This window comes from Passer domesticus, unplaced genomic scaffold (assembly GCF_036417665.1).
Source record: "Passer domesticus isolate bPasDom1 unplaced genomic scaffold, bPasDom1.hap1 HAP1_SCAFFOLD_229, whole genome shotgun sequence".
In the NCBI taxonomy this organism is placed as follows: Eukaryota; Metazoa; Chordata; class Aves; order Passeriformes; family Passeridae; genus Passer; species Passer domesticus.
The window spans coordinates 27,142-55,137 of NW_026990008.1; the positions used below are offsets into that span (position 1 = coordinate 27,142).

Consider the following 27,996-nt stretch of genomic DNA (forward strand, 5'->3'; position numbering starts at 1 on the left):
GTGGCTCGGGGTGGGCGTGGCCGGGTAGGGCGTGTGTCTGTGTGGGCGTGTCCCGGTGGGCGTGTCCCGGTGGGCGTGTCTGACGCTGGCTCCGCCCAGGGCCGCGCGGGGGCGGCGGCTCCCCCAGCAGGGGGCGCTGCTGCAGGCGCGCAGGCGCGGGCGCGCGCGGGGCCGGAGGGCGGGGCTGGAGGCGGAGCTTCAGCAGCTGGTGAGGGGGGGACCCCAAAAATGGGGGGGCTGGGGGGGTTTGGGGGTCCTGGGACATGGGGGGGAACCCCAAAATGGGGGGGCTGGGGAGGGGCTGCAGCAGCTGGTGAGGGGGGGACCCAAAAATTGGGGGGGGCTGGGGGAGGGCTGCAGCAGCTGGTGAGGGGGGGGACCCCATAAAATTGGGGGGGGCTGGGGGTCCTGGGACATGGGGGGGGGCTGGGGGAGGGGCTGCAGCCAACTGTAAATGGAAGGGGGACCCCAAAAATGGCGGCTCTGGGGGCTCTGGGTGGGGCACTCCCCATACTTGTTGGGGGGGGCTGGGGTACCCCAAATTCTGGAGCCTTTGGGTCCCCTGGTTTCTGGGGGGTGGCTCGGGGCCGGGGCTCCCCTGTAACGGTGCCGTTTTAGGGTGGGCGGGGGGCTGGGGGTCCCCTTGGGCTGGGGGGGCTCCTGGGGGGGGCGGGGTGTCCCGGGACCCCCCCCGACCCCAATCCCCCCCACCCCGAGCAGGATTTGGGGGCCGAGGCCGCAGCTCCCACCGGGACCGGGCTGGTCAGCGATGGAGGGCACGGGGCCGGGCAGGGGGACGGCAGGTACGGATGCCCCTGAGACCCCCGGAGCCCCCCCAGATACCCCTGAGCCCCCCCAAATCCCTCAGAGTCGTCCCCCCCCAGATCCCCCCCAAATCCTTCGGGTCTCCCCCAAATTCCCCAGAGCCTCCCCCAAATTCTCTCCAAATCCTTCTGAGCCCTCCCAAATCCCCCAGAGCCCCAAATTCCGCCAAATCACCCAAATCCCACAAATTCTCCAAATTCCGTTAGATCCCCCACCTGCCCTAAGTTTCACCAAATTCTCCGACGTTTCTCCCAAATTCCCCGAAATACCCCAAATTCTCCAATTTCCCCCCCATCCTCCAAATTCCCCGGACCCCCAAATCTCCCAAGTGCTCCAGTGGCCCTTGCACAAAATGTCGGGGTCTCCCTGACCTTTGGGGTCCCCGGGGGTTTTTGGGGTCCCCGGGTTTTTGGGGTCCCCAGGGTTTTGGGGTCTCCCTGACCTTTGGGGTCCCCGGGGGTTTTGGGATCCCCCGGGTGTTTTTGGGGTCTCGGGGGTTTTGGGGGTCCCCAGGGGTGTTTGGGGTCCCCTGGGTTTTTGGGATCCCCCCTGACCTTTGGGGTCCCCCCGGGAAGTTTTTGGGGTCCCTGGGGTTTTTGGGGTCCCCCCTGACCTTTGGGTGCTGGGTGTGTTTGGGGTCCCGGGTTTTGGGGTCCCCCCTGACCCTGGGATCCCCCCTGATCTTTGGGGTCCCCGGGTGTTTTTGGACTCCCGGGGTTTTGGGGTCTCCCCGGGTGTTTTGGGGTCCCCCTGCCCTTTGGGGTCCCTAGGGTTTTTGGGTCCCCCCGGGGTTTTGGGGTCCCCCTGACCCCGGTCCCCCGCAGCCCCCCCGTGGCTCCGGCCCTGCAGGAGCTGTTCCAGCGCTGCGTCCCCGTCCAGGTGAGCCCCAGTTCCGGGGGGTCCCCTCCTCTTTTGGGGTCCCTGCGGATTTCGGGGACCCCCCCCGGGATTTCGGGGACCCCTCGGGATTTTGGGGACCCCCTGACCCCCCCCGTTCCCCCCCAGTGCCGCCCGGCCAGCGACGAGGAGCTGCTGCTGGTGCACAGGTGGGGGCTGGGGGGAAAGGGGGATTTGGGGGGGATTTGAGGGGGCTCTGAGGGACTTGGGGGGGATTTGGGGGGGATTTGGGGGGGCTCTGAGGGATTTGGGGGGGTTTGGGGGATTTGAGGGGCTCTGAGAGATTTGAGGGGATTTGGGGGATTTGAGGGGGCTCTGAGGAGTTTGGGGAATTTGCGGGGGTTCTGAGGGGGGCTCTGGAGGATTGGGGGGGGATTTGAGGGGGCTCTGAGGGATTTGAGGGGGTTTGAGGGGGATTTGGGGGGGCTATGAGAGATTTGAGGGGGTTTGAGGGGGATTTGGGGGGGCTCTGAGGAGTTTGGGGGAATTTGCGGGGTTTCTGAGGGGGGCTCTGAAGGATTTGGGGGGATTTGAGGGGTCTGGGGGTGGGTTTGGGGTATTTTGGGGAGGATTTGGGGAGCTGGGGGAGGTTTGAGGGGGCTTGAGGGATTTGGGGAGCACTGAGGGGTCTGGGGGGGATTTGGGGGGTGGGGGGGTTCTCTGGGAGGTTTTGGGGTGGTCCCTGTGGGGTTTGGGGGGGTCTCTGTGGGGTTTGGGTGTCTCTGTGGGTTTGGGGAATCTCTGGGGTTTGGCGGGTCTGTGTGAGGTTTTGGGGGGGATCTCTGTGGGGTTTGGGGGTCTTTGAGGGGTTTGGGGGTCTTTGAAGGGTTTTTGGGGGGCTGTGGGGGGAGGCTGGGCAGCGCCGGGGGTCCCCCAGGATTTGGGGGTGCTCTGGGGACCCCAGGCCGGCCCCTCAGGCTGGTTTTGGGGTCCCCCAGCCCCTCGTTCGTGGCGAAGCTGGAGCCCCCCGAGAGCCCCAGCCCGGTGAGCGCCCCCCGAGCTGGGGGACCCCAAATCCCTGGACCCCGGGAGGGTTTGGGGTCCTGGGGGTCCCCAAATCCCTGGGACCCCGGGAGGGTTTGGGGTCCTGGGGGTCCCCAAATCCCTGAGACCCCCGGGGGGGTTTGGGTCCCCAAATCCCTGGGACCCCCCGGGGGCTTTTGGGGTCCCTTCCCAGCCCCCAGGGACCCTCAGTGGGGGGTTTTGGGTCTCACTGGGGGTTTTGGGGTCCCCCTGAACACTTGGGGCGTCCCCCGAGGTTTTGGGGGCTCCTCCATGGGGTTTGGGGGTCCCCCTGACTCTGGGTCCTTTCTGGAGGGTTTTGGGGTCTCACTTTGGTTTTGGGGGTTCCCCCCTACTAATTCTGGGTCCCCTCCCATGTGATTTTGGGGTCCCACTGGTGTTTTGGGGTCCCCCCCCGATTCCAAGTCTCTTCTGTGGGGGTTTTGGGGTCCCCCCCAATGCCGGGTTCCTCCCGTGGGGGGTTTTGGGGTCCCCCTGATTCTGCTTCCCTCCCGTGGGGGTTTTGGGGTTCCCCTAATGCCGGGTTCTGTGTGGGGTTTGGGGTTCCTCCCGTGGGGGTTTTGGGGTCCCCCCCTGTCCAGGCCCCCCAATCCCTGCATTTCCCCCTGGGGTTTTGGGGTCCCCCCGGGCGTTTCGGGTTCCCGTTTTTGGGGTCGTGCCCCCCTGTGACCCCCCGATTTTGGGGTGCGCAGGGGGGGCCCCGCGGGGCCGTGGGGGCGGCGCTGGCGCTGCTGGAGCAGGTGCTGGGGGGGGCCCTGCGCAACGGGGCGGCGCTCCTCAGGTACGGGGCAGAAACGGGGTACGGGGGGGCAAAAACGGGGTACGGGGGGGCAAAAAATGGTCGTACGGGGGGGAAATAGGGTACGGGGGGCAAAAACGGGGTACGGGGGGGGAAAATGGGGGGTACAACGGGGTACGGGGCGGCCCTCATCAGGTACGGGGCAAAAATGGGGTACGGGGGGCAAAAACGGGGTACGGGGGGGGAAAATGGGGGTACAACGGGGTACGGGGCGGCGCTCATCAGGTACGGGGCAAAAAATGGGGTACGGGGGGCAAAAATGGGGTACGGGGGGGGAATGGGGGTACAACGGGGTACGGGGCGGCCCTCATCAGGTACGGGGGGCAAGAAATGGGGTATGGGGGGAAAATGGGGTACGGGGGGGGGGAAATGGGGTACGGAGGGGGAAATGGAGTATGGGGGGAAAATGGGGTATAGGGGGGTAAAAAATGGGTTACAGGGCGTTAAAAATGGGGTACGGGGGGGTAGAAATGGAGTATGGGGGGGGAAATGGGGTACGGGGGGGGAAAATGGGGGTACAATGGGGTACAGGATGGCCCTCATCAGGTACAGGGGCAAAAAACGGGGTACAGGAGGGTAAAAATGGGGGTACAATGGGGTATGGGGTGGCCCTGATCAGGTACAGGGGGGAAAAAATGGGGTATGGGTTGTAAAAAATGGGGTATGGGGGGGGTAAAAATGGGGTTTGGGGGGGGGAAATGGGGTACAGGGGGGGAAATGGGGTACGGGGGGCAAAAAATGGGGTACGGGGGTAAAAATGGGGGTACAGGGGGTATGGGGGGTGAGGTGGCAGTACAGGGGGCAATAAAGGTTACGGGTGCAGTGAAAAGGGCAATAAAAGGTTATAGGGGCAATAAAGGGCTTTATGGGGGCAGTACAGGGGGCAATAAAGGGTTAATGGTGCAGTGAAAAGGGCAATAAAAGGTTACAGGGGCAATAAAGGGCTTTGTGGGGGCAGTAAAGGGGGCAATAAAGGGTTAAGAGGGCAGTAAAGGGTTACTGGGGGGTCTGGGGGGATCCATAGGGGCGTGTTGGGGTTTGGGGGCTGGGGGTGTCTGTGGGGGAGGGTCCATGGGGGCTCTGTAAGGGGTTGGGGGGTCCTATGGGGTCTGTAGGGTTGGGGGGGCTGTGAGGGTCCCTGTGGGGTCTGTGAGGGGTTGGGGTGGGGTCTGTAGGGTTTGGGGGGGTCCATGAGGGTCCATAGGGGCATTTTTGGGTTTGGGGGTCCCTACGGGATCTGTGTGGGTCCATGGGGGCTCTGTAAGGGGTTCGGGTGGGGTCTGTAGGGTTGGGGGGCTGTGAGGGTCCATAGGGGTCTGTGGGGCTCTGTAGGGGTGTATGGGGTTCAGTTTGGATCCATAGGGGTCTGTGGGGTTCCACAGGGGTCTGTGGGGTCCATAGGGGTTCTGTGGGGTCCATAGGGTTCCCCAGGGGTCTGTGGGGTTCTGTGGGGTTCCACAGGGGTCTGTGGGGTCCATAGGGTTCTGTGGGGTCTGTGGGGTTCCACAGGGGTCTGTGGGGTTCCATAGGGTTCCATAGGGGTCTGTGGGGTTTCATAGGGTTCTGTGGGGTCCATAGGGTTCCACAGGGGTCTGTGGGGTTCCGTGGGGTTCCACAGGGGTCTATGGGGTCCATAGGGTTCCGTGGGGTTCCACAGGGGTCTGTGGGGTTCCGTGGGGTTCCACAGGGGTCTGTGGGGTTCCACAGGGGTCTGTGGGGTCTGTGGGGTTCCACAGGGGTCTGTGGGGTCCATAGGGTTCCGTTGGGGTTCCACAGGGGTCTGTGGGGTCTGTGGGGTTCCACAGGGGTCTGTGGGGTCCATAGGGTTCCGTGGGGTTCCACAGGGGTCTGTGGGGTTCCGTGGGGTTCCACAGGGGTCTATGGGGTCCATAGGGTTCCGTGGGGTTCCACAGGGGTCTATGGGGTCCATAGGGTTCCGTGGGGTTCCACAGGGGTCTGTGGGGTTCCGTGGGTTCCACAGGGGTCTATGGGGTCCATAGGGTTCCGTGGGGTTCCACAGGGGTCTGTGGGGTTCCACAGGGGTCTGTGGGGTCCATAGGGTTCCGTGGGGTTCCACAGGGGTCTGTGGGGTTCCGTGGGGTTCCACAGGGGTCTGTGGGTTCCGTGGGGTTCCACAGGGGTCTATGGGGTCCATAGGGTTCCGTGGGGTTTCCACAGGGGTCTCTCCCGTGTCTCTGCAGCCCCCAGGACCCCCAGGACCCCCCCCCAGCCCGCGGCCGTGGCCGCCCGGGTGGCGCAGAAACAGCTCGGGGTGCAGCGGTGAGGGGGGCAACGGGGAGGGGGTAACAACGGGGGGGGGGCAGCAATGGGAGGGGGCAACAACAGGGTGGTAATAACGGGGGGCAACAACGGGGTGGTAATAACGGGGGGCAACAACGGGGGGGTAATAACGGGGGGCAACAACGGGGGGGGCAAAAATGGGGAGCAGAACTGGGGGGGCATCACCAATGGGGAGGGAAAAGGGCAGGGGGGGGGCACCCAATGTGGGGAGGGGGCAACAACGGGGGGCACCAATGGGGGGTCCTGGGGGGTCCCAGCACCCCCTGGCATTAGGTCCCTTTTGGGGGGGATTTGGGGTGGTTTGGGTGGTGTTGGGTGGTTTGGGGTGGTGTTGGGGTGATTTGAGGTTATTTTGGGGTATTTTGGGGTGGTTTGGGGTGTGTTTGGGGTGGTGTTGGGGTATTTGGGTGGGTTTTGGGGTATTTGGGGTTATTTTGGGGTGTTTTTGGGTATTTGGGGTCGTTTTGGGTATTTTGGGGTGGTTTGGGGTGTTTGGGGTGGTGTTGGGGTATTTGGGGTCCCAGCCTTGCCCCCCCAGGGTTCTGATCGTGGACTGGAGCCCCCGGCCCCGGGCGGAGCCTGGCCCGGCTCTTCCAGGAGGACCCCAGGTGGGCATGGGGATACTGGGAGCACTGGGACTGTACTGGGGCCATACTGGGAGGACTGGGAGCCATACTGGGAGCACTGGGGCCATACTGGGAGCACTGGGAGCCATACTGGGAGCACTGGGGCCATACTGGGAGTGCTGGGAGCCATACTGGGAGCACTGGGAGTCATACTGGGAGCACTGGGAGCCATACTGGGAGTGTTGTGGCCATACTGGGAGCACTGGAGCCATACTGGGAGCACTGGGAGTCATACTGGGAGCACTGGGGCCATACTGGGAGCACTGGGGCCATACTGGGAGCCATACTGGGGCCATACTGGGAGCCATACTGGGGCCATACTGGGAGCACTGGGGCCATACTGGGAGCACTGGGAGCCATACTGGGAGCACTGGGAGTCATACTGGGAGCGCTGGGAGTCACATTGCAGACACTGGTCTATACCGGGGGCACTGGTCCATACTGGTCCGTACTGGTTTATACTGGTCGTACTGGTCCATACCGGTCTGTACTGGTCCATACTGGTCCGGACTGGTCCATACTGGTCCATACTGGTCCAGACTGGTCCATACTGGTCCATACCGGTCCGTACCGGTCCATACTGGTCCATACTGGTCCGTATCGGTCCATACTGGCCCGTACCGGTCCGTACCGGTCTATACTGGTCCATACTGGTTTATACTGGTTTATACTGGTCCGTACTGGTCCATACTGGTCCATACTGGTCCGTACTGGTCCATACCGGTCCGTACTGGTCCATACCGGTCCGTACTGGTCCGTACTGGTCCATACCGGTCCATACCGGTCCGTACTGGTCCGTACTGGTCCATACCGGTCCATACCGGTCCGTACCGGTCCGTACTGGTCCGTACTGGTCCGTACTGGTCCATACCGGTCCGTACTGGTCCATACCGGTCCGTACTGGTCCATACCGGTCCGTACTGGTCCGTACTGGTCCATACCGGTCCGTACTGGTCCATACCGGTCCGTACTGGTCCGTACTGGTCCGTACTGGTCCATACTGGTCCGTACTGGTCTCTCCCCAGCGTTCTGTACTTCGGGGCCCGGCGGGGTCGGGAGCCCCCCCGAGCGCCGGGGACGGCCCCGGAGAGGGGTTCAGTGTGGAGCTGTGCTGGGAGCAGGTATGGGATCTATAGGGGATCTGTGGGGATTCTATAGGGGATGGAGCTGTGCTGGGAGCAGGTATGGGACCCATAGGGGATCTGTGGGGGATCTATGGGGGATCTGTGGGGCATCTATGGGGGATCTGTGGGGGATGGAGCTGTGCTGGGAGCAGGTATGGGATCTATAGGGGATCTGTGGGGGATCTGTGGGGGATGGAGCTGTGCTGGGAGCAGGTATGGGGTCTGTGGGGGATCTATAGGGGATCTATGGGGGATCTGTGGGGGATCTATAGGGGATCTATGGGGGATGGAGCTGTGCTGGGAGCAGGTATGGGATCTATGGGGGATCTATAGGGGATGTATGGGGGATCTATAGGGGATGGAGCTGTGCTGGGAGCAGGTATGGGATCTATGGGGGATCTATAGGGGATGGAGAGGGGTTCAGTGTGGAGGTGCGCTGGGAGCAGATGTGAGGATAAAGGGGATCCATAGGGTTTTTATGGGGGTTCTGTAGGGGATATGGGGAGAGGTTCAGCCTGGAGCTGTGCTGGGAGCAGGTATGGATCCCATAGGGGATGGAGAGAGGATCTATAGGGGATGGAGAGGGGTTCTATAGGGGATTCTATAGGGTATCTATAGGGGATGGAGAGGGGTTCTATAGGGTATCTATAGGGGATGGAGAGGGTTCTATAGGGGATCTATAGGGGATGGACAGGGGTTCTATAGGGTATCTATAGGGGATGGAGAGGGGTTCTATAGGGGATCTATAGGGGATGGAGAGGGGTTCTATAGGGTATCTATAGGGGATGGAGAGGGGTTCTATAGGGGATCTATAGGGGATGGAGAGGGGTTCTATAGGGTATCTATAGGGGATGGAGAGGGTTCTATAGGGGATCTATAGGGGATGGACAGGGGTTCTATAGGGTATCTATAGGGGATGGAGAGGGGTTCTATAGGGGATGGAGAGGGGTTCTATAGGGGATCTATAGGGGATGGACAGGGGTTCAGCGTGGAGCTGTGCTGGCAGCAGGTACAGGGCTGTAGAGGATTTATAGGAGTTATGTAGGGGATCCATAGGCGATCTGTGGGGTTTATAGGGGTTCAACGTGAAGCTGTGCTGGGAACAGCTATCTGTGCATTGTAGGGGCTATGGGGTGGGCTATGGGGGTTATAGGGACAGGGGTTATAGGGACAGGGGATTATAGGGACAGGGGATTATAGGGGCAGGGGGCTATAGGGGTTATAGGGACAGGGGATTATAGGGGCAGGGGGCTATAGGGGTTATAGGGACAGGGGATTATAGGGGCAGGGGATTATAGGGGCAGGGGATTATAGGGGCAGGGGATTATAGGGGCAGGGGGCTATAGGAGTTAAAGGGGCAGGGGGCTATAGATGATTAGAGGGGCAGGGGGCTATAGGGACAGGGGGCTGTAGGGGCTATAGGGGCAGGGGGCTGTAGGGAATGCAGGAGATCTGGGGCTGTAGCGGTGTGGGGTCTGTAGGAGCTGGGGGGGCTGTAGGGGGTCTATGGGGGTCTATAGGGTCCCCCGGGGCTCTGTAGGGTCCCCAGGGGCTCTGTGGGTCCCCAGGGCTCTATAGGGTTCCCAGGGCTCTATAGGGTCCCCAGGGGCTCTATAGGGTCCCCAGGGCTCTGTGGGGTCCCCGGGGGGCTCTGTAGGGTCCCAGGGCTCTATAGGGTCCCCAGGGCTCTGTGGGGCTCTATAGGGTCTGTAGGGTCCCAGGCTCCACCGTGTCCCCGTGTCCCCAGGCCGCTGTCACCGATGGCGATTTCGCCGCCGCCGCCTTCCACATCCTGCTGCCCGTGGGCCTGCAGGTGCGTTTGGGGGTCCCCGGGGGTTTGGGGTCCCTGTGTGGATTTGGGGTCCCTGGGGGTTTGGGGTCCCTGTGGGTTTAGGGTCTCTGTGTGGGTTTGGGGTCTCTGTGGGGGTTTGGGGTCCCTGTGGGTTTGGGGTTCCTGTGGGGTTTGGGGGGTCCCTGTGTGGGTTTGGGGTCCCTGTGGGTTTAGGGTCTCTGTGTGGGTTTGGGGTCTCTGTGGGGGTTTGGGGTCCCTGTGGGTTTGGGGTTCCTGTGGGGTTTGGGGGGTCCCTGTGTGGGTTTGGGGTCCCGGGGGGGGTTTGGGGTCCCGGGGGGTTTGGGGTCCCTGGGGGGGTTTAGGGTCTCTGTGTGGGTTTGGGGTCTCTGTGGGGGTTTGGGGTCCCTGTGGGTTTGGGGTCCCTGTGGGTTTGGGGAGGTTTCGGGTCCCTGTGGGTTTTGGGATTCCTGTGGGTTTGGAGTCCTGTGGGTTTTTGGGGTGCCTGTGGAGGTTTTGGGGTTCCTGTGGGGATTTGGGGTCCCTCTGTGGTTTTGGAGTCCTGTGGGGGGTTTGGGGGAGTTTGGGGTCCCTGTGTGGGGTGTGGGGTCCCTGGGGGGGTTTGGGATCCCTCTGTGGATTTGGGATCCCTGCGGATTTGTGGTCTCTCTGTGGGTTTGGGGTCCCTGAGGGGTTTTGGGGTCCCTGGGGGGATTTGGAGTGCCTGTGGGGATTTTAGGGTCCCTGCAGGTTTGGGGTGCCTGTGGGGTTTGGGGTCCCTGTGGGGTTTTGGGGTCCCTGCAGGTTTGGGGTCCCTGTGGGGTTTGGGGTCCCTGTGGGGTTTTGGGGTCCCTGCAGGTTTGGGGTCCCTGTGGGTTTGGGGTCCCTGGGGGGTTTGGGTCCCTGTGGGTTTGGGATCCCTCTGTGGATTTGGGGTCTCTGTGGATTTGGGGTCTCTGTGGATTTGGGATCCCTGGGGGGGTTGGGGTCCCTGCAGGTTTGGAGTCCCTGTGCGTTTGGGGTCTCTGTGTGTGGTTTTGGGGTCCCTGCAGCTTTGGGGTCCCTGGGGGGTTTGAGGTCCCTGTGGGTTTGGGGTCCCTGTGGGGTTTTGGGGTCCCTGCAGATTTGGGGTCCCTGTGGGGTTTGGGGTCCCTGCAGGTTTGGGGTCCTTGTGGGGTTTTGGGTCCCTGCAGCTTTGGGGTCCCTGGGGGGTTTGCGGTTCCTGTGGGTTTGGGGTCTCTGTGTGGGTTTGGAGTCCCTGTGGGGTTTTGGGTCCCTGTGGGGTTTTGGGGTCCTTGCAGGTTTGGAGTCCCTGTGGGGTTTTGGGTCCCTGCGGGGTTTTTGGGGGTCCCTGCAGCTTTGGGGTCCCGTGCCCCTGACCCCGTGGTGTTCCCTCAGTTCCAGCCCAGCTCGTCCTGGTCGAGGCTTCGCTGGAGGATTTGGGGGTACGGGGGGGCTGGGGGGTCTCTGTGGGGTCCCTCAGTCTCTGTGGGGTCTTTGGGGCTCTATGGGGTCTCTAGTTTTCTATGGGGTCTTTGGGTCTCTATGGGGTCTCTGTGTTTCTGTGGGTTCTCTATGGGGTCTCTTTGGGGTCTCTGGGTTTCTTTGGGGTCTCTGTGGGGTCTCTATGGCTCTTTGGGGTCTCTGTGGGGGTCTCTCTGGGGTCTCTGGGTCTTTGTGGGGTCTCTATGGGGTCTCTGGGTTTTTATGGGGTCTTTGGGGTCTCTCTGGGGTCTTTGGGTCTCTGTGGGGTCTCTGTGTTTCTGTGGGTTCTCTATGGGGTCTCTTTGGGGTCTCTGGGTTTCTTTGGGGTCTCTGTGGGGTCTCTATGGGCTCTTTGGGGTCTCTGTGGGGGTGTCTCTGGGTCTCTGGGTCTTTGTGGGGTTTCTATGGGGTCTCTGGGTTTCTATGGGGTCTTTGGGGTCTCTCTGGGGTCTCTGTGGGGTCTCTATGGGCTCTTTGGGGTCTCTCTGGGGTCTTTGGGTCTCTATGGGGTCTCTGTGTTTCTGTGGGTTCTCTATGGGGTCTCTTTGGGGTCTCTGGGTTTCTATGGGCTCTTTGGGGTCTCTATAGGGTCTCTAACCCCCCCGCTGTCCCCAGGGCTCCCTGGGGCTCTCTGGGGTCTCTGTAGGGTCTCTGGGGTTCTATGGGGTCTCTATAGGGTCCCTCACCCCCCACCATGTGCCCAGGACGTCCTGGGGATCTGTGGGATCTCTGTGGGCTCTGTAGGGTCTCTGATCCCTCTATGGTGCCCTGAGGGTCTCCGTAGGGTCTCTGGTCCCTCCAGGGCACCCTGGGAGTCCCTATAGGGTCTCTATGGGGTCCCTATAGGGCTTCTTGGAGTTCTCTATAGGGTGTCTATAGGATCTCTATAGGGTGTCTGTAGGGTCTCTGGTCCCTGTAGGGTCTCTGTAGGGTCTCTGGTCCCTGTGGGGTCTCTATAGGGTCTCTGGTCCCTGTAGGGTTTCTATAGGGTCTCTGGTCCCTGTAGGGTCTCTATAGGGTCCCTATAGGGTCTCTGGTCCCTGTAGGGTCTCTGTAGGGTCTCTGGTCCCTGTAGGGTCTCTATAGGGTCCCTATAGGGTCTCTGGTCCCCTGTAGGGTCTCTGGTCCCTGTAGGGTCCCTGTAGGGTCCCTATAGGGTCTCTGGTCCCTGTAGGGTCTCTATAGGGTCCCTGTAGGGTCCCTGTAGGGTCCCTATAGGGTCTCTGGTCCCTGTAGGGTCCCTATAGGGTCTCTGGTCCCTGTAGGGTCTCTATAGGGTCCCTGTAGGGTCCCTATAGGGTCTCTGGTCCCCGCAGGGCGCCCTGGGGGTGTCCCCGGCCGGCTTCTCTCTGGTCACCCACCTGCTCTCGGCCCTGGCCCGGGGGCGGCTGCTGCTGCTGCTGCAGGTACGGGGCACCGGGGGCACCTGTGGGGCATCTGTAGGGTATGGGGGATATAGGGGTGTGCGGGATGGATAGGGGATGTAGGGCTATGGGGCATGTATAGGGGTGTGGGGGATGTATAGGGGGTGTGGGGATGTGGAGGGGTGTGCGGGATGGAGAGGGGATGTAGGGCTATGGGGCATATAGGGTTGTATAGGGGATATAGGGAGTGTGTAGGGAATATAGAGGATACAGGGGTATGTAGGGAAATGGGGCATAGAGAGGATGTGGGGAATGTATAGGAAATCGATATGGGGCATATATAGGGGATATGGAGGTATGGGGGATGTAGGGGATCTGTGGAGGGGGTATAGGGGATGTATAGGGGATATATGGGGGGTATATAGGGGATAGAGAAGATACAGGGGGCATACAGGGGTATGGGGGATATAGGGGATGGAGAGGAGTGAGAATATAGGGGCTGTGGGGGTGTGGGGATGTAGGGGATATAGGGTCTGGGGGCTATAGGGGGACTGGAGGTGTGGGGATGTAGGGGATATAGGGTCTGGGGGCTATAGGGGCTGTGGGGGTGAGGGGATGTAGGGGATATAGGGTCTGGGGGCTATAGGGGGAGTGGGGGGTGTGGGGATGTAGGGGATATAGGGTCTGGGGGCTATAGGGGCTGTGGGGGTGTGGGGATGTAGGGGATATAGGGTCTGGGGGCTGTAGGGGGAGTGGGGGTGTGGGGATGTAGGGGATATAGGGTCTGGGGGCTGTAGGGGGAGTGGGGGTGTGGGGATATAGGGGATATAGGGCCTGGGGGCTATAGGGGAGTGGGGATATAGGGTTATGGGGATATAGGGCTGTGGGGGCTATAGGGGTGGGTGCTGTAGGGGTGTGGGGGCTGTAGGGGCTGTGTGGGCTGGTTTGTGGGCTGGTTTGGGGGCTGTTTGTTTTGGGGGACTGTTTGTTTTTGGGGGGCTGTTTCTAGGGTGCCGTTTTGGGGGCTCTTATTGACGGTGTGTTTTGGGGGTGCTGTTTCTGGTGGGCTGGTTTGGGGCAAGTTTTGGAGGGCTGTTTGTTTTGGGGTGCTGTTTTTGGTGGGCTCTTTTTGGGGCTATTTGTTTTGGGGTGCTGTTTTGGGGCGCTGGTTTTGGGCTGTTTGTTTTGGGGGGCTGTTTTTGGGGTGCTGTTTTTAGGCTGTTTTGGGGGGCTGGTTTTGGGGTGCTGTTTTTGGGGCTGCTTGTTTTGGGGGCTGTTTTGGGGTGCTGTTTTGGGGGGCTGTTTTTGGGCTGTTTGTTTTGGGGGGCTGTATTTGGGGTGCTGTATTTCGGGTGCTGGTTTTGGGGGGCTGTTTTTGGGGCTATTTGTTTTGGGGGGCTGTTTTGGGGTGCTGGTTTTTGGGGTGCTGTTTTTGGGCTGTTTGTTTTGGGGGGCTGTTTTTGGGGTGCTGTATTTGGGGTGCTGTATTTAGGTTGTTTGTTTTGGGGTGCTGTATTTGGGGTGCTGGTTTTGGGGGGCTGTTTTTGGGGCTATTTGTTTTGGGGGGCTGTTTTGGGGTGCTGGTTTTTGGGCTGTTTGTTTTGGGGTGCTGTTTTTGGGGGACTGTTTTTGGGGGGCTGTTTTTCGGGTGCTGTTTTTGGGGTGCTGTATTTAGGCTGTTTGTTTTGGGGTGCTGTTTTTGGGCTGTTTGTTTTGGGGTGCTGTTTTTGGGGTGCTGTATTTGGGGTGCTGTATTTAGGCTGTTTGTTTTGGGGTGCTGTTTTTGGGCTGTTTGTTTTGGGGTGCTGTATTTGGGGTGCTGTATTTAGGTTGTTTGTTTTGGGATGCTGTTTTGGGGGTGCTGTTTTTGGGGTGCTGTATTTAGGTTGTTTGTTTTGGGGTGCTGTTTTTGGGGTGCTGTTTTTGGGCTGTTTGTTTTGGGGTGCAGTTTGTTTGGGGTGCAGTTCCTCGGGGGGTCCCGCGGGGTCTCTGCCCCGTGCCGGGGGCTCCGTGGGCTCCCCCTGACCCCCCCTCTCCGCAGGGGGGCCCGGATTTGGGGGCGTCCCCGGGGGGGGTGGGGGCCGTGCTGAGGACCCTGCTGGGGGACCCCGGGGACCCCCCCGGGCCCATCGCCCCCACCCCCAGGTGAGGGGAATGGGGGGACGGGGGGGGCTGGGGGTGCGGGGGGAGCATTTGGGGGGGTCTGGGGGGGCTTTGGGGGGCTGGGAGGGTTTGGGGGTACAGGGGAGCATTTGGGGGGGTCTGGGGGGCTTTGGGGTGCTGGGGCAGTTTGGGGGTATGGGGGAGAATTTTGGGGGTCTGGGGGGGCTTTGGGGTGCTGGGGGGGCTTTAGGGGTGCAGGGGAGTATTTGGGGGGGTCTGGAGGGGCTTTGGGGTGCTGGGGGGTTTTGGGGGGGCTTTGGGGGGGCTGGGGGTTTGGGGTGCTGGGGAGTATTTGGGGGTGCTGGGGGGGTTTGGGGTGCTGGGGAGTATTTGGGGGGGCTGGGGAGTATTTGGGGGGGCTGGGGGGGTTTGGGGTGCTGGGGGGGGTTTGGGGGGTGCTGGGGGGGCTTTGGGGGTGCTGGGGGGGGTTTGGGGGTGCAGGGGAGTATTTGGGGGGGCTTGGGGAGCTGTTGGGGGCGCTGGGGGGGATTTGGGGTGTTTTGGGGAGCTCCGGGGGGGCAGTGAGCTCGGGAGGGGTTCTGGGGTGCTGGGGCAGTTTGGGGGTGCCCCCAGCGCCCCCAGAGCTCCGTGTCCCCCCCCCCAACCCAGCGGCCTGGCCAGCATTGCCCGCACGCTGAGCGTCCAGCAGCGCTTCTGGGGCTGCCTGCAGAGCTTCGGTGAGGGCACCCCGACATCTGGGGGGCACCCCAACATCCCACAGGGGCACCCCGACATCCCGGGGGCGCCCCGACATCCCACAGGGGCACCCCGACATCCTGGGGGCACCCCGATAATCCACAGGGACACCCTGACATCCATGGGGCACCCCGACATCTGGGGGCACCCCGACATCCCAGGGGCACCCCGACATCTGGGGCACCCCGACATCCCGGGGGCACCCCGACATCCCACAGGGGCACCCCGACATCTGGGGCACCCCGACATCCCGGGGGCACCCCGACATCCCACAGGGGCACCCCGACATCCCGGGGGGCACCTCGACATCCCACAGGGGCACCCCGACATCTGGGGGTGCCCCAACATCCCACAGGGGCGCCCCGACATCCCGGGGGCACCCTGACATCCCAGGGGACACCCCGAAATGCCGGGGGGGACCCTGAAATCCCCGGGGGACTCTGAAATTCCAAAAGCACACCCCAAAATCCCAAAGAGACCCTGAAATCCCACAGGGAACCCCGAAATCCCACAGGAACCCCAAAATTCCAAAGGGACACCCCGAAATCCCGGGAGTACCCCGAAATCCCAAGGGGACTCTGAAATTCCAAAAGCACACCCCGAAATCCCAAAGGGACACCCCCGAAATCCCAAAGGGACCCCAAAATCCCGGGGGCACTCCAAAATTCCAAAGACACACCCTGAAGTCCTACAGGGACACCCCAAAATCCCGGGGGGGAGCCCTTTGGACCCCTCAAACCTGAGCGCAGGCTTTGGGGGTGCGCTAGGCCCGGTTGCTAAGGAGTCACCTTGGTTGCTAGGCCGCCATATTGGCTCGCCGCCATCTTGGTTTCTCTCAGGGACCCCCTCAGACACCCCAAAACTACCCCAGACACCCCAAAACCACCTCAGACACCCCAAAACCACCCCAAACCCACCCCAGACACCCCAAAACAACCCCAAACCCACCCCAGACACCCCAAAACCACCCCCTAAACCACCACAGACATCCCTAAACAACCCTAGACACCCCAAAACCACCTCTAAAACCCAACTGCCCCCAAAATCCCCCCAAAAACCCCACAACCCCCCCAGACACCCTCAAAACCCCCCAGACACCCCAAAACCACCCCAGACATGCCAAAACCACCCCAAAAACCCCCCAGACACCCCAAAACCACCCCCTAAACCACCTCAGACATTCCTAAACCACCCCAAAATCCCCCAGACATCCCAAAATCACTCCAGACATCCCTAAACCACCCTAGATACCCCAAAACCACCCCCAAAACCCAACTACCCCCAAAAAAACCCCATAACCCCCCCCAGACACCCCAAAACCCCAACTTCCCCCCCCCCCCAAACCACCCCCAAAACTCCCTCAGGGTCCCCCAGACCCCCCTGGGGACCCCCAGGGATCCCCTCAGGGATCCCCTCAGGGACCCCCAGAACCTTCTCGGGGCACCCCAAAGATTGGGGGGCACATTTGGGGTTCCCCCCCTGAGGCACCCCCCACACACAGAGAGCGAGGAGGAGGAAGAGGAGGAGGAGGAGGAGGAGGAAGAAGAGGAGGAGAAGGAGGCAGAAGCAGAGGAGGAAGAGCCCGAGGATGAAGATGAGGAGGAGGAAGATGAGGAGGAGGAAGAGGGGGAGGGGAACCCCCCGGAGCCGCCCCCCGGAGCCCCCGAGCAGAGCCCGGGTGGGGCTGGTGTACGACCCCCGCATGGAGGAGCACAGGAACACCTGGGACAGGTGAGGGACACCTGGGACACGGGAGGGACAGGTGAGGGACACAGGGACACCTGGGACAGGTGAGGGACAGGGGAGTGACACAGGGACACCTGGGACAGGTGGGGGACATGGGGACAGGTGAGGGATACAGGAACACCTGGGACAGGTGAGAGGCACAGGGACACCTGGGATGGGTGAGGGGCAGTGGGGACAGGGGAGTGACACAGACACACCTGGGACAGGGGAGGGACAGGGGAGTGACACAGACACACCTGGGACAGGGGAGGGACACGGGGACAGGTGAGGGACACCTGGGACAGGGGAGTGACACAGGAATACCTGGGACAGGTGAGGGACAGGTGGGGGACACAGGAACACCTGGGACAGGGGAGGGACAGTGGGGACAGGTGAGGGATGGGGACAGGTGAGGGATAGAGACACACCTGGGACAGGTGAGGGAGAGACACAGGAACACCTGGGATGGGTGAGGGACACGGGAGTGACACAGACACACCTGGGACAGGGGAGGGACGGGGGCTGGGGACGCCTGTCCTGGGGGTGTTTTTGGGGCGGTTTCAGGTGATGTTGGGGGTGATGTTGGGGTGATGTTGGGGTGGTGATTTTGGGGTGGTTTAGGGTTATTTTGGGGTGATTCCAGCTGTTTCTGGGGTGTGTTTCCCAGCCAGCACCCCAAAGCCTGGCAGCAGCTGCCCCAAGGGTGGTTTTGGGGTGATTTCAGTTGTTTTTGGCTTATTTTGGGGTGACTTTGGAGTAATTTCAGTTGTTTCAGGGTGAGTTTGGGTTATTTTGTGTGTTCCTCAGCCAGCACCCTGAGGCCCTGCAGTGGCTGCCCAGAGGGTGGTTTTAGGATTATTTTTGGGGTGATTTTTGGGTGATTTTGGAGTAATTTTTGGGTGATTTTGGAGTGACTTTTGGGTGGTGTTTTTTTGGGGTGTTTTTTTTGGTTACTTTGGGGTGATTTTTGGGTGGTGTTTTTGGGGTTATTTTTGGGGTGTTTTTGTGGTTATTTTGGGGTGATTTTGGGTGTCTCTCGCAGCCAGCACCCCGAGGCCCCGCAGTGCCTGCCCCACGTGCTGCAGCGGCTGCCCCGGGGGTGTTTTTAGGGTTATTTTAGGGTTATTTTGGGGCGGTTTCAGCAGTTTTGGGGTGTCTCTTGCAGCCAGCACCCCGAGGCCCCACAGCGCCTGCCCCGGGGGTGTTGTTAGGGTTATTTTTGGGATGTTTTTTGGGGTGGTTTCAGCAGTTTTGGGGTGTTTTGTTTCTCGCAGCCAGCACCCCGAGGCCCCGCAGCGCCTGCCCCGGGGGTGGTTTTGGGGTGATTTTGTGGTTATTTTGGGGTGATTTGGAGCGTCTCTTGCAGCCAGCACCCCGAGGCCCTCCAGTGCCTGCCCCGCGTGCTGCAGCGCCTGCCCCGGGGGTGTTTTCAGGGTTATTTTAGGGTTATTTTGGGGTGATTTTGGGGTGATTTGGGTTATTTTTGGGTGATTTTGGGGTGTTTGTCTCTCGCAGCCAGCACCCCGAGGCCCCGCAGCGCCTGCCCCGGGGGTGTTTTCAGGGTTATTTTAGGGTTATTTTGGGGTGATTTTGGGGTGATTTGGGTTATTTTGGGTGATTTGGGGTGTTTGTTTCTCGTAGCCAGCACCCCGAGGCCCCGCAGCGCCTGCCCCGCGTGCTGCAGCGCCTGCAGGAGCTGGGGCTGGTTTTGGGGTTATTTTGGGGTTGTTTTGGGTGATTTGGGGTGTCTGTCTCTCGCAGCCAGCACCCCGAGGCCCCGCAGCGCCTGCCCCGCGTGCTGCAGCGCCTGCAGGAGCTGGGGCTGGTTTTGGGGTTATTTTGGGGTTATTTTGGGTGATTTTGGGGTGTTTGTCTCTCGCAGCCAGCACCCCGAGGCCCCGCAGCGCCTGCCCCGCGTGCTGCAGCGCCTGCAGGAGCTGGGGCTGGTTTGGGGGTTGTTTTGGGGTTATTTTGGGGTGATTTGGGTTATTTTGGGTGATTTGGGGTGTCTGTCTCTTGCAGCCAGCACCCCCGAGGCCCCGCAGCGCCTGCCCCGCGTGCTGCAGCGCCTGCAGGAGCTGGGGCTGGCCCAGCGCTGCCTGCCCGTGCCCGCCCGGCCCGCGAGCCAGCGCCAGCTGCGCGCCTGCCACACGTGAGGGGACACCGGGACACGGGGACAGGGGGACGTGGGGGGGTATGGAGGGACATGGGGGTCATGGGGGGTCACCCCAGGGGCATCGTGAGGGGACACTGGGGGCCTGGGGGGCTCATGGGGGTCCTGGGGGGGACATGGATGGACATGAAGGGTTGGGGGGAACTCTGAGGGGTCGTGGTGGGGACATGGGGGGTGATGGGAGGGTCATGGGGTGGGTCATGGAGGGTTCTGAAGTTCATGGGGGTCACCTTAGGAGGGTCATAGGGGGTTCCTGGGGTTTTCTGGGGGTTTGGTGTGACCCAGGTTTGGGTATTTGGGGTGACCCCTGTGTTTGGGGAGTTCCCCCTGGCTGTCCTGGGGGATTTCTCCTGGCTGTTCCGGGGTGTCCCGGCTGTTCTGGGGGGGTTTCTCCCACCTGTTTTTGGGGTGTCCCGGCTGTGTTGGGGTCCCGGTGCTGACGTGGCTGTTTTGCTGGTTTTGGGGTGTCCCCTCCCGGCTGTTTTGGGGTGTCCCGGCTGTTTTGGGGTCCCGGTGCTGACGCGGCTGTTTTGCTGTTTTGGGGTGTCCCGGTTTTTGGGGTGTCCCGGCTGTGTTGGGGGTCCCTGTGCTGACGCGGCTGTTTTGCTGTTTTGGGGTGTCCCGGTTTTTGGGGTGTCCCGGCTGTTTTGGGGTCCCGGTGCTGACGTGGCTGTTTTGCTGGTTTTGGGGTGTCCCTCCCGGCTGTTTTGGGGTGTCCTGGCTGTTCCGGTGTCCCCAGGCACGCGCAAGTGCGGGCTCTGTCGCGGTGTCCCGGTGCTGACGTGGCTGTTTTGTTGTTTTGGGGTGTCCCGGTTTTTGGGGTGTCCCGGCTGTTTTGGGGTCCCGGTGCTGACGTGCTGTTTTGCTGTTTTGGGGTGTCCCCTCCCGGCTGTTTCGGGGTGTCCCGGTGCTGTCGCGGTGTCCCCAGGCGCGCTCACGTGCGGGCTCTGTCGCGGGTGCCGGCGCTGTCGCCGCGGGCGCTGCGGGCGCTGTCGCAGCGCTACCCCAGCGTGTTCCTGTGCCCGCGCTCCTTCGCCTGCGCCCGCCTGGCCGCGGGCGGCGCGGCTGCCGCGGCGGGGGCCGTGCTGCGGGGACAGGTGCGTGGGGACACGGGGACACAGGGGGGACAGGGGCCGTGCTGCGGGGACAGGTGCGTGGGGACACGGGGGGGGACACGGGGGGACACGGGGGGGGACAGGGGGGGACAGGGGGGGACAGGGGGTATGGGGGGACAGGGGCCGTGCTGCGGGGACAGGTGCGTGGGGGACACGGGGGGACACGGGGGGGACACGGGGGGACAGGGGCCGTGCTGCGGGAAGAGGTGCGTGGGGACACGGGGACAGGGGCCGTGCTGCGGGGACAGGTGCGTGGGGACATGGGGGGGACAGGGGGGGACAGGGGGGGACAGGGGGTATGGGGGGACAGGGGCCGTGCTGCGGGGACAGGTGCGTGGGGACACGGGGACACAGGGGGGACAGGGGCCGTGCTGCGGGGACAGGTGGGTCTGGGGACACGGGGGGACAGGGGGGGACACGGGGGGACAGGGGGGACGGGGGGGACAGGGGCCGTGCTGCGGGGACAGGTGCGTGGGGACACGGGGGGGACACGGGGGACAGGGGGGACAGGGGGGTACTGGGGGGCATGGGGGGGGACTGGGGGGCCAAGGGGGCCATGCTGGGAAGGCAGGTGGGCAAAGGGAGGGCATGGTGGGGGGCATAGGGGGACAGGTGGGAAAAGCGGGGGCACAGGGGGGCATGGAGGGGACAGGGGGGCACAGAGAGGGCACAGGGGGCAGGTGGGAAAAGGGGACACAGGGGGGCATGGGGGGGGACAGAGGGCATGGAGGGATACAGGGGGCACAGAGAGGGCACAGGGGGCTGTGCTGCGGGGGACAGGTGAGAAAAGGGGGGGGTACAGGGGGCATGGGGTGGGGCACAGGGGGCACAAGGGCCGTGCTGGAGGGACAGGTGGGCATGAGGGGATAAAGGGGGGAGCAAAGGGGGGCACAGGGGGGGCCGTGCTGGGCGGGGAAAGAAGGGTACGGGGGCAAAGTGGGGGCACGGGGTCGGGGGAGGCATGGGGGGCAAAGGGGGGAATGAGGAACTGGGGTGTGAGCCCTGCTGGGGGGGCAGGTGGGCACAGGGGGGGGCACGGAGGGCTCCGGGGGGTCTGGGTCCCACCGGGGTTGGGGGTTCTGTGGGGTCGGGGCAGCTTTATGGGGCTGGGGGCGTTGCTGTGGGGTCAGGGGTGTCTCAGAGCGGTTTGGGGGTGTCCGTGGGGTTTGGGGGATCTCTGTGGGGTTTGGGGGGCACAGTGGGGTTTAGGAGGATCTCTGGTTTGGGGGTCCCATGAGGTTTGGGGGGGTCTCTCTGGGGTTTGGGGGTCACAGTGGGATCTGGGGGCCTCTGTGGGGTTTGGGGGGTCTCAGGGGGGTTAGGGGAGGTGTCAGTGGGGTTCGGGGAGATCTCTCTGTGGCTCTGGGGGTCCTGGTGAGGTTCGGGGGTCTCTCAGCGGCTCTTGGGGTCCCGGCGGGGGTCGGGGGTCTCTCAGCGGCTCTGGGGGTCCCGGCGGGGCTCGGGGGTCCCGGTGCCCCCCGGCCCACGCCCCGGTGCCCCCAGGTGCGCTCGGCGCTGGCCGTGCTGCGCCCCCCCGGGCACCACGCCCGCCCGGGCTCTGCCGGGGGCTTCTGCCTCTTCAACAACGCGGCCGTGGCGGCGCGGCACGCGCAGCGCCTGGCGGGGACCCCCCTCAGGTACGGGGAACGGGGACCCCGGGAATGGGGGAACGGGGACCCCCCTCAGGTACGGGGGGCTGGGGGACCCCTTTGGGTATGGGGGACCCCCCCCGGGCCCCCCCAAACCCCCCCGTGCCCCCAGGGTGCTGATCCTGGACTGGGACATCCACCACGGCAACGGCACCCAGGAGATCTTCGAGGAGGACCCCAGGTGGGGAGGGGGCTGCGGGTGGCCGAGGGGGGTCTGGGGGGTCTGGGGGGGTTTGGGGGTGGTCTGGGGGGGTTTGGGGGGGTCTGGAGGTGTCTGGGGGGGGTCTGGGGATGTCCAGGGGGGGGTTTGGGGGGTCCTGGGGGTTCTGGAGGTGGCCGGGTGGGACTGGGGGTGTTTTGGGGGTGTCCAGGAGGGTCTGAGGGTGGCCTTGGGGGTCTGGGGGGGTCCGGGGGGGGTCTGGGGGTGGCCTTGGGGGTCTGGGAGTGTCCGGGGGGGGGGGTGTGGGGGTGGCCAGGGGGGTCTGGAGGACTTTGGGGGGGTCCTGGGGGGTTTTGGGGGTACCCGGGGGGATCTGGGGGGTGTCTGGGGTGGTCTGGGGGTGGCCGGGGGGGGGGTTTGGGGGGTGGCCTGGGGGAGGTCTGGGGGTGTTTGGAGGTACCCGGGTGGTTTGGGGGTGGCCTTAGGGGGTTTGGGGGTGTCCAGGGGGCCTTTGGGGGGGTCTGGGGGGGTTTGGGGTACCCGGGGGGTTTGGGATCGGCAGAGGGGTTTTGGGGTGCCCTAGGGGGGTTTGGGGTGCTGGGGGGATTTGGATTGCCCTGAGGGGTTTGGGGGGGCTGGGGGGCTTTGGGGCTGCGGGGGGCAGTTTGGGGTGCTCAGGGCTGGTTTTCGAAGTCCCGGGGGGCTTTGGGGCGCTCTGGGAAGGTTTTGGGGTCACGCGGGTACTCGGGGTGCTCTGGGATGGGTTTGGGGTGCTCTTGGGTGGATTTGGGATCCTGCAGGGATTTGGGGCGCTCTGGGGTGGGATTGGGGCACTCTGGGAAGGTTTTGGGGTGCTCTGGGAAGGGTTTGCAGCCCTCTGGGCAGGTTTTGGGGTTCCAAGGGGATTTGGGGTGCTCTGGTCAGGTTGTGGGGTCCCACGGGGTTTTGGGGCATTCCAGGCAGTTTTTGGGGGTCCCACGGGGTTTTGGGGCGCTCTGGTCAGGTTGTGGGTTCACTCCGGGCAGGTTTTGGGGTCACTCCGGGGAGTTGTGGGGTCACTCCGGGCAGGTTTTGGGGTCACTCCCGGCAGTTTTGGGGTGACTCTGGGCAGGTTTTGGGGTGCTCTGGTCAGGTTTTGGGGTCCCCACAGGGGTTTTGGGGTGACTCCGGGCAGTTGTGGGGTCACTGGGCAGTTGTGGGGTGACTCCGGGCAGTTGTGGGGTCACTGGGCAGTTGTGGGGTCCCACGGGGTTTTGGGGTCACTCCCGGCAGTTTTGGGGTGACTCTGGGCAGGTTTTGGGGCACTCCGGGCAGGTTTTGGGGTCCCACGCAGTTGTGGGGTGACTCCGGGCAGTTGTGGGGTCACTGGGCAGTTGTGAGGTCACTCCGGGCAGGTTTTGGGGTCCCCACGGGGTTTTGGGGTGACTCCGGGCAGTTGTGGGGTCACTCCGGGCAGGTTTTGGGGCGCTCCGGGGAGTTGTGGGGTCCCACGGGGTTTTGGGGTCACTCCGGGCAGGTTGTGGGGTTCCAAGGGGATTTGGGGCACTGTGCAGGTTGTGGGGTCACTCCGGGCAGTTGTGGGGTCACTCTGGGCAGGTTTTGGGGTCCCACGCAGTTGTGGGGTGACTCTGGGCAGTTGTGGGGTCACTCCGGTCAGGTTTTGGGGTCCCCACGGGGTTTTGGGGTCACCGGGCAGCTGTGGGGTCACCGGGCGGTTGTGGGGTGACCCCGCTGCCCGCAGTGTCCTGTACGTGTCCCTGCACCGCCACGACGGCTCCTTCTTCCCGGGGGGCCCCGGGGGGGTCCCCGCGGCGCCGGGGGGCGGGGGGCGCGGCCGCGGCTTCACCCTGAACGTGGCCTGGGGGGGGCCGCGCGTCGGGGACCCCGAGTACCTGGCGGCGCTGGCCCGGCTCGTGCTGCCCGTGGCCTGCCAGGTCAGCGCTCGGATTTGGGGTGCGGGGGCTGGGGGGGCTGGGGGCTGGGATTTGGGGTGTGGGGGCTGGGGTTTGGGGTGTGGGATTTGGGGTTTGGGGTGTGGGGGTCTGGGGGGTCTGGGGTTTGGGGTTTGGGGGTGTGGGATTTGGGGCCTGGGGTTTGGGGTTTGGGGGCTGGGAGCTGGGATTTGGGGGTGTGGGGGGTCTGGGGTGTGGGATTTGGGGTGTGGGGTTTGGGGGGGTGGATTTGGGGTGTGGGGTGTGGGGTCTGGGGGCTGGGGGCTGGGGTGTGGGGTGTGGGGTTCGGGGGATCTGGGGTTTGGGATTTGGGGTTTGGGGTGTGGGGTTTGGGGTTTGGGGGGTCTGGGGTTTGGGGTTTGGGGGCTGGGATTTGGGGTTTGGGGGCTGGGGTTTGGGGTCTGGGGTATGCGGTGTGGGGTTTGGGGCTGATTGGGTTTGGAGCTGGTTTGGGGTTTGGGGTTTGGGGGCTGGGGGCTGGGATTTGGGGCTGGTTTGGGATTTGGAGTCTGGGGTTTAGGTTTGGGGTCTGGGGCTGGTTTGGGGTCTGGGATTTGGAGGTCTGGGGTTTGGGGCTGGTTTGGGGTCTGGAGGTGGTCTGGGGTTTGGGGTGTGGGGTTAGGGGGCTGGGATTTGGGGTGTTGGATCTGTGGTTTGGGGGCTGGGATTTGGGGTTTGGGGTGTGGGATTTGGGGTTTGGGGGATCTGGGGTTTGGGGTTTGGGGGCTGGGGGCTGGGGTGTGGGCTGGGGGGTTTGGGGTGTGGGATTTGGGGTTTGGGGGCTGGGATTTGGGGGCTGGGGTGTGGGATTTGGGGGGTCTGGGGGCTGGATTTGGGGTTTGGGGTCTGGGGTTTGGGGTTTGGGGTGTGGGATTTGGGGTTTGGGGTCTGGGGTTTGGGGTGTGGGATTTGGGGTTTGGGGTGTGGGGTTTGGGGTGTGGGATTTGGGGTTTGGGGTGTGGGGTTTGGGGTTTGGGGTCTGGGGTGTGGGGTTTGGGGTCTGGGGGCTTGGGCTGGTCTGGGGTTTTGGGTCAGGGCTTTGGGGTGTAGGGTTTGGGGTCTGGGGCTGGTTTGGGGGTCTGAGGGTTGGGGGTGGGATTTGGGTTTGATTTAGGGTTTGAGTCTGTTTTGGGGCTGGGTCTCTGTGGGAGGGGTGGGACCCTTTGGGGGGGCTGGGTACCTTTGGGGAGGGGGATCGGGGTTTGTTTTGGGGGGTCTGGCTTTGTTTTAGGGGGCGGTCTGAGTCTGCTTTTGGGGGGGATTTGGGTTTGGCAGGGCTTTAGGTTTGATTGGGGACATCTGAGTTCCTTTGGGGGGGCTGGGGGGGTCAGGGTTGCTTTGGGGGGGCAGAGTTGGTTTGGGGGGGCTGGGGGGGTCAGGGTTGGTTTGGGGGGCAGAGTTTCTTTGGGGGGGGGTCGGGGTTCCTTTGGGGGACTCTGGGTTGTTTTGGGGGTCTGGCTGTGGTTTGGGGGTGTCAGGGTTGTTTTGGGGGGGTCAGGGTTCCTCTGGGGGGGTCTGGCTGTGGTTTGGGGGGGCTGGGGGGGTCAGGGTTGTTTTGGGGGGTCTGGCTGTGGTTTGGGGGGTTCAGGGTTGTTTTGGGGGGGGTCAGGGTTGTTTTGGGGGGGTCTGGCTGTGGTTTGGGGGGGGGGAACCTTCCAGGGACCCTTTTTGGGGCTCTCGGGTTCGTTTTGGGGTTCGGCTCCCGTGGGGGGGTTGTGACACTTGGGGGGGGTCCCTCGGGGGGGGGTTGTGACACTTGGGGGGTCCCTCTGGGCGGGTCTTGCCCCTGTTGGGGGCCGGGGGGGCCCCGTGCCCCCCCCTGAGGCCGTGCCCCCCCAGTTCGGGCCGGAGCTGGTGCTGGTGTCGGCCGGGTTCGACGCGGGCCGGGGGGACCCCCTGGGGGGGGTGCCTGGTGTCCCCCCCAGACCTTCGGCCTCATGACCCACCTGCTTGGGGGGCTGGCGGGGGGGCGCCTGCTGCTGCTGCTCGAGGTGAGCGCCGGGGTCCCGGGGGTCCCGGGGGGGGCAGAGGGGCCGGGTCGGGGTCTGGGGGAGGGTCTGGGGGTCCCTTTGGGGAGGAGGGGGTGATGGGGGGGGTCGGTTCCTCCTTGGGGGGAATGTTGGGGGTCCCGGGGGTGGCACTAGGGGGGGGTTGGGGGTCTCTGACTGGGGGTCTCTCACCCTGGGGTCTCTAATCGGGGGTCTTTAACCAGGGATCTCTGCCCGGGGATCTCTAACCATGGTCTCTGTCCCGGGGGTCTCTCATGGGGGTCTCTGACTTGGGGGTCTTTAGTTGGGGTCTCTAACTGGGGTCTCTGCCCCAGGGGTCTCTCACTGGTGGTCTCTAGGGGGCCTCTAACCGGGGTCTCTGTTCTGAGGGTCTCTCACTGGGGGTCTCTGCCCGGGGGTCTTTAGTTGGGGTCTCTGGGGGTCTCTGTCCGGGGGTCTCTGCCGGGGGGGTCTCTAACCGGGGTCTCTGCTTCAGGGGTCTCTCACTGGTGGTCTCTCACTGGGGGTCTCTGGGGGGTCTCTGCCCAGGGGTTTCTGCCCGGGGGTCTCTAACCGGGGGTTTCTGCCCGGGGGTCTCTGACCAGGGGTCTGTCACTGGTGGTCTCTCACTGGGGGTCTCTGGGGGGTCTCTAACCGGGGGTTTCTGCCCTGGGGGTCTCTGACCGGGGTCTCTGGGGGTCTCCAGGGCGGGTACAACCTGGCGGTGACAGCGGAGGGGGTGGGGGCAGTGCCTGGGGGTCCTGCTCGGGGGACCCCCCCCACGCTGCCCCCCCCCCGGGACCCCCCCAGCCCGCGGCGCTGCGGGCCCTGGGCCGGACCCTGCGAGCCCAGCGGGGCTGCTGGAGCTGCCTGCGCCTGCCCCGCCGTGAGACCCCTGCCCGCGCTGCCCCCGGGACCCCCGGGCCCTGCCCCGGGACCCCCACACTGCCCCGGGACCCCCAAACACTGCCCCGGGACCCCCAAACACTGCCCCAGGGACCCCCACACTGCCCCGGGACCCCCAGACCCTGACCTGGGACCCCAAACACTGCCCCGGGACCCCCGGGCCCTGCCCCGGGACCCCAGACCCTGCCCCGGGACCCCCAGACCCTGACCTGGGACCCCAAACACTGCCCCGGGACCCTCACACTGCCCCGGGACCCCCACACTGCCCCAGGACCCCCACACTGCCCCGGGACCCCCCACACTGCCCCGGGACCCCAGACCCTGCTCTGGGACCCCCAAACCCTGCCCCGGGACCCCCGGGCCCTGCCCCGGGACCCCAGACCCTGCCCCGGGACCCCCACACTGCCCCGGGACCCCCAGACCCTGCCCCGGGACCCCCGGGCCCTGCCCCGGGACCCCAGACCCTGCTCTGGGAGCCCCACACTGCCCCGGGACCCCCGGGCCCTGCCCCGGGAACACCCGGGACCCCCAAATCCTGCCCCCCGACCCCAAACCCTGCCCTGGGACCCCAAACCCTGCCCCCGGGACCCCAGACCCCTGCCCCGGGACCCCCACGCTGCCCCCAGGACCCCCAAACCCCTGCCCTGGGACCCCAGACCCTGCCCCGGGACCCCAGACCCTGCCCCGGGACCCCAAACCCTGCCCCGGGACCCCAGACCCTGCCCCGGGACCCCAAACCCTGCCCTGGGACCCCAGACCGTGACCTGGGACCCCCAAACCTGCCCTGGGAGCACCCGGGACCCCCAAACCCCTGCCCCAGCCCCCCCATGCTCCCCCAAACCCCCCAACCCTCAGCCCTGAACCCCCAAACCCCCCCTGGGCCCCCCCAGTTCCGCCATGGGCCCCTCCCCCCATCCCCACCGGGACCCCCGAGGTTCCCCCAGCCCCATCCCCCCCCAGACCCCCCAACCGACCCCTCCCTCCCTTCCCCCCCCGCAGTTGAGCCCCCCCCGGAGACCCCCAAGGAGGGGGAGGGCAGCGATGACGTCACGTCGGCCGCCGATGACGTCACGGGGTCTCCCCCCCTGGACGCCGCCATTCGCCGCTTGGGGGCGCTGCAGCTCGGGGACGCCCCGGGGGGCGGGGCCAAGGCTGGGCTGGGGGCGGGGCCAGACACAGGCCCCGCCCCCGAGGCCGCTGCTGCCCCCTGCTGGGAGGAGGAGGAGGAGCTGGAGG

General features: G+C 64.1%; 2 protein-coding genes across 2 annotated transcripts; both read left to right on the plus strand.

Moving 5' to 3' along the window:
* The first annotated feature begins 72 nt into the window (after window positions 1–72).
* On the plus strand, window positions 73–18,969 carry LOC135292185 (histone deacetylase 6-like). Its single transcript, XM_064406421.1, has 16 exons — window positions 73–208; window positions 721–803; window positions 1,650–1,704; window positions 1,831–1,871; window positions 2,661–2,706; window positions 3,438–3,526; window positions 5,746–5,824; window positions 6,384–6,453; window positions 7,497–7,592; window positions 9,343–9,408; window positions 12,186–12,275; window positions 14,275–14,378; window positions 15,006–15,073; window positions 16,594–16,823; window positions 17,625–17,637; window positions 18,854–18,969. Exons 2-15 carry the CDS (start codon window positions 770–772, stop codon window positions 17,634–17,636), a joined length of 1,080 nt encoding a protein of 359 aa, XP_064262491.1. The 5' UTR covers window positions 73–208; window positions 721–769; the 3' UTR covers window position 17,637; window positions 18,854–18,969.
* LOC135292188 (histone deacetylase 6-like) lies at window positions 18,042–27,996 on the plus strand. Its single transcript, XM_064406425.1, has 10 exons — window positions 18,042–18,138; window positions 18,840–18,969; window positions 19,919–20,087; window positions 20,489–20,572; window positions 21,609–21,742; window positions 21,867–21,935; window positions 23,656–23,848; window positions 25,706–25,857; window positions 26,561–26,740; window positions 27,760–27,996. Exons 1-8 carry the CDS (start codon window positions 18,042–18,044, stop codon window positions 25,805–25,807), a joined length of 978 nt encoding a protein of 325 aa, XP_064262495.1. The 3' UTR covers window positions 25,808–25,857; window positions 26,561–26,740; window positions 27,760–27,996.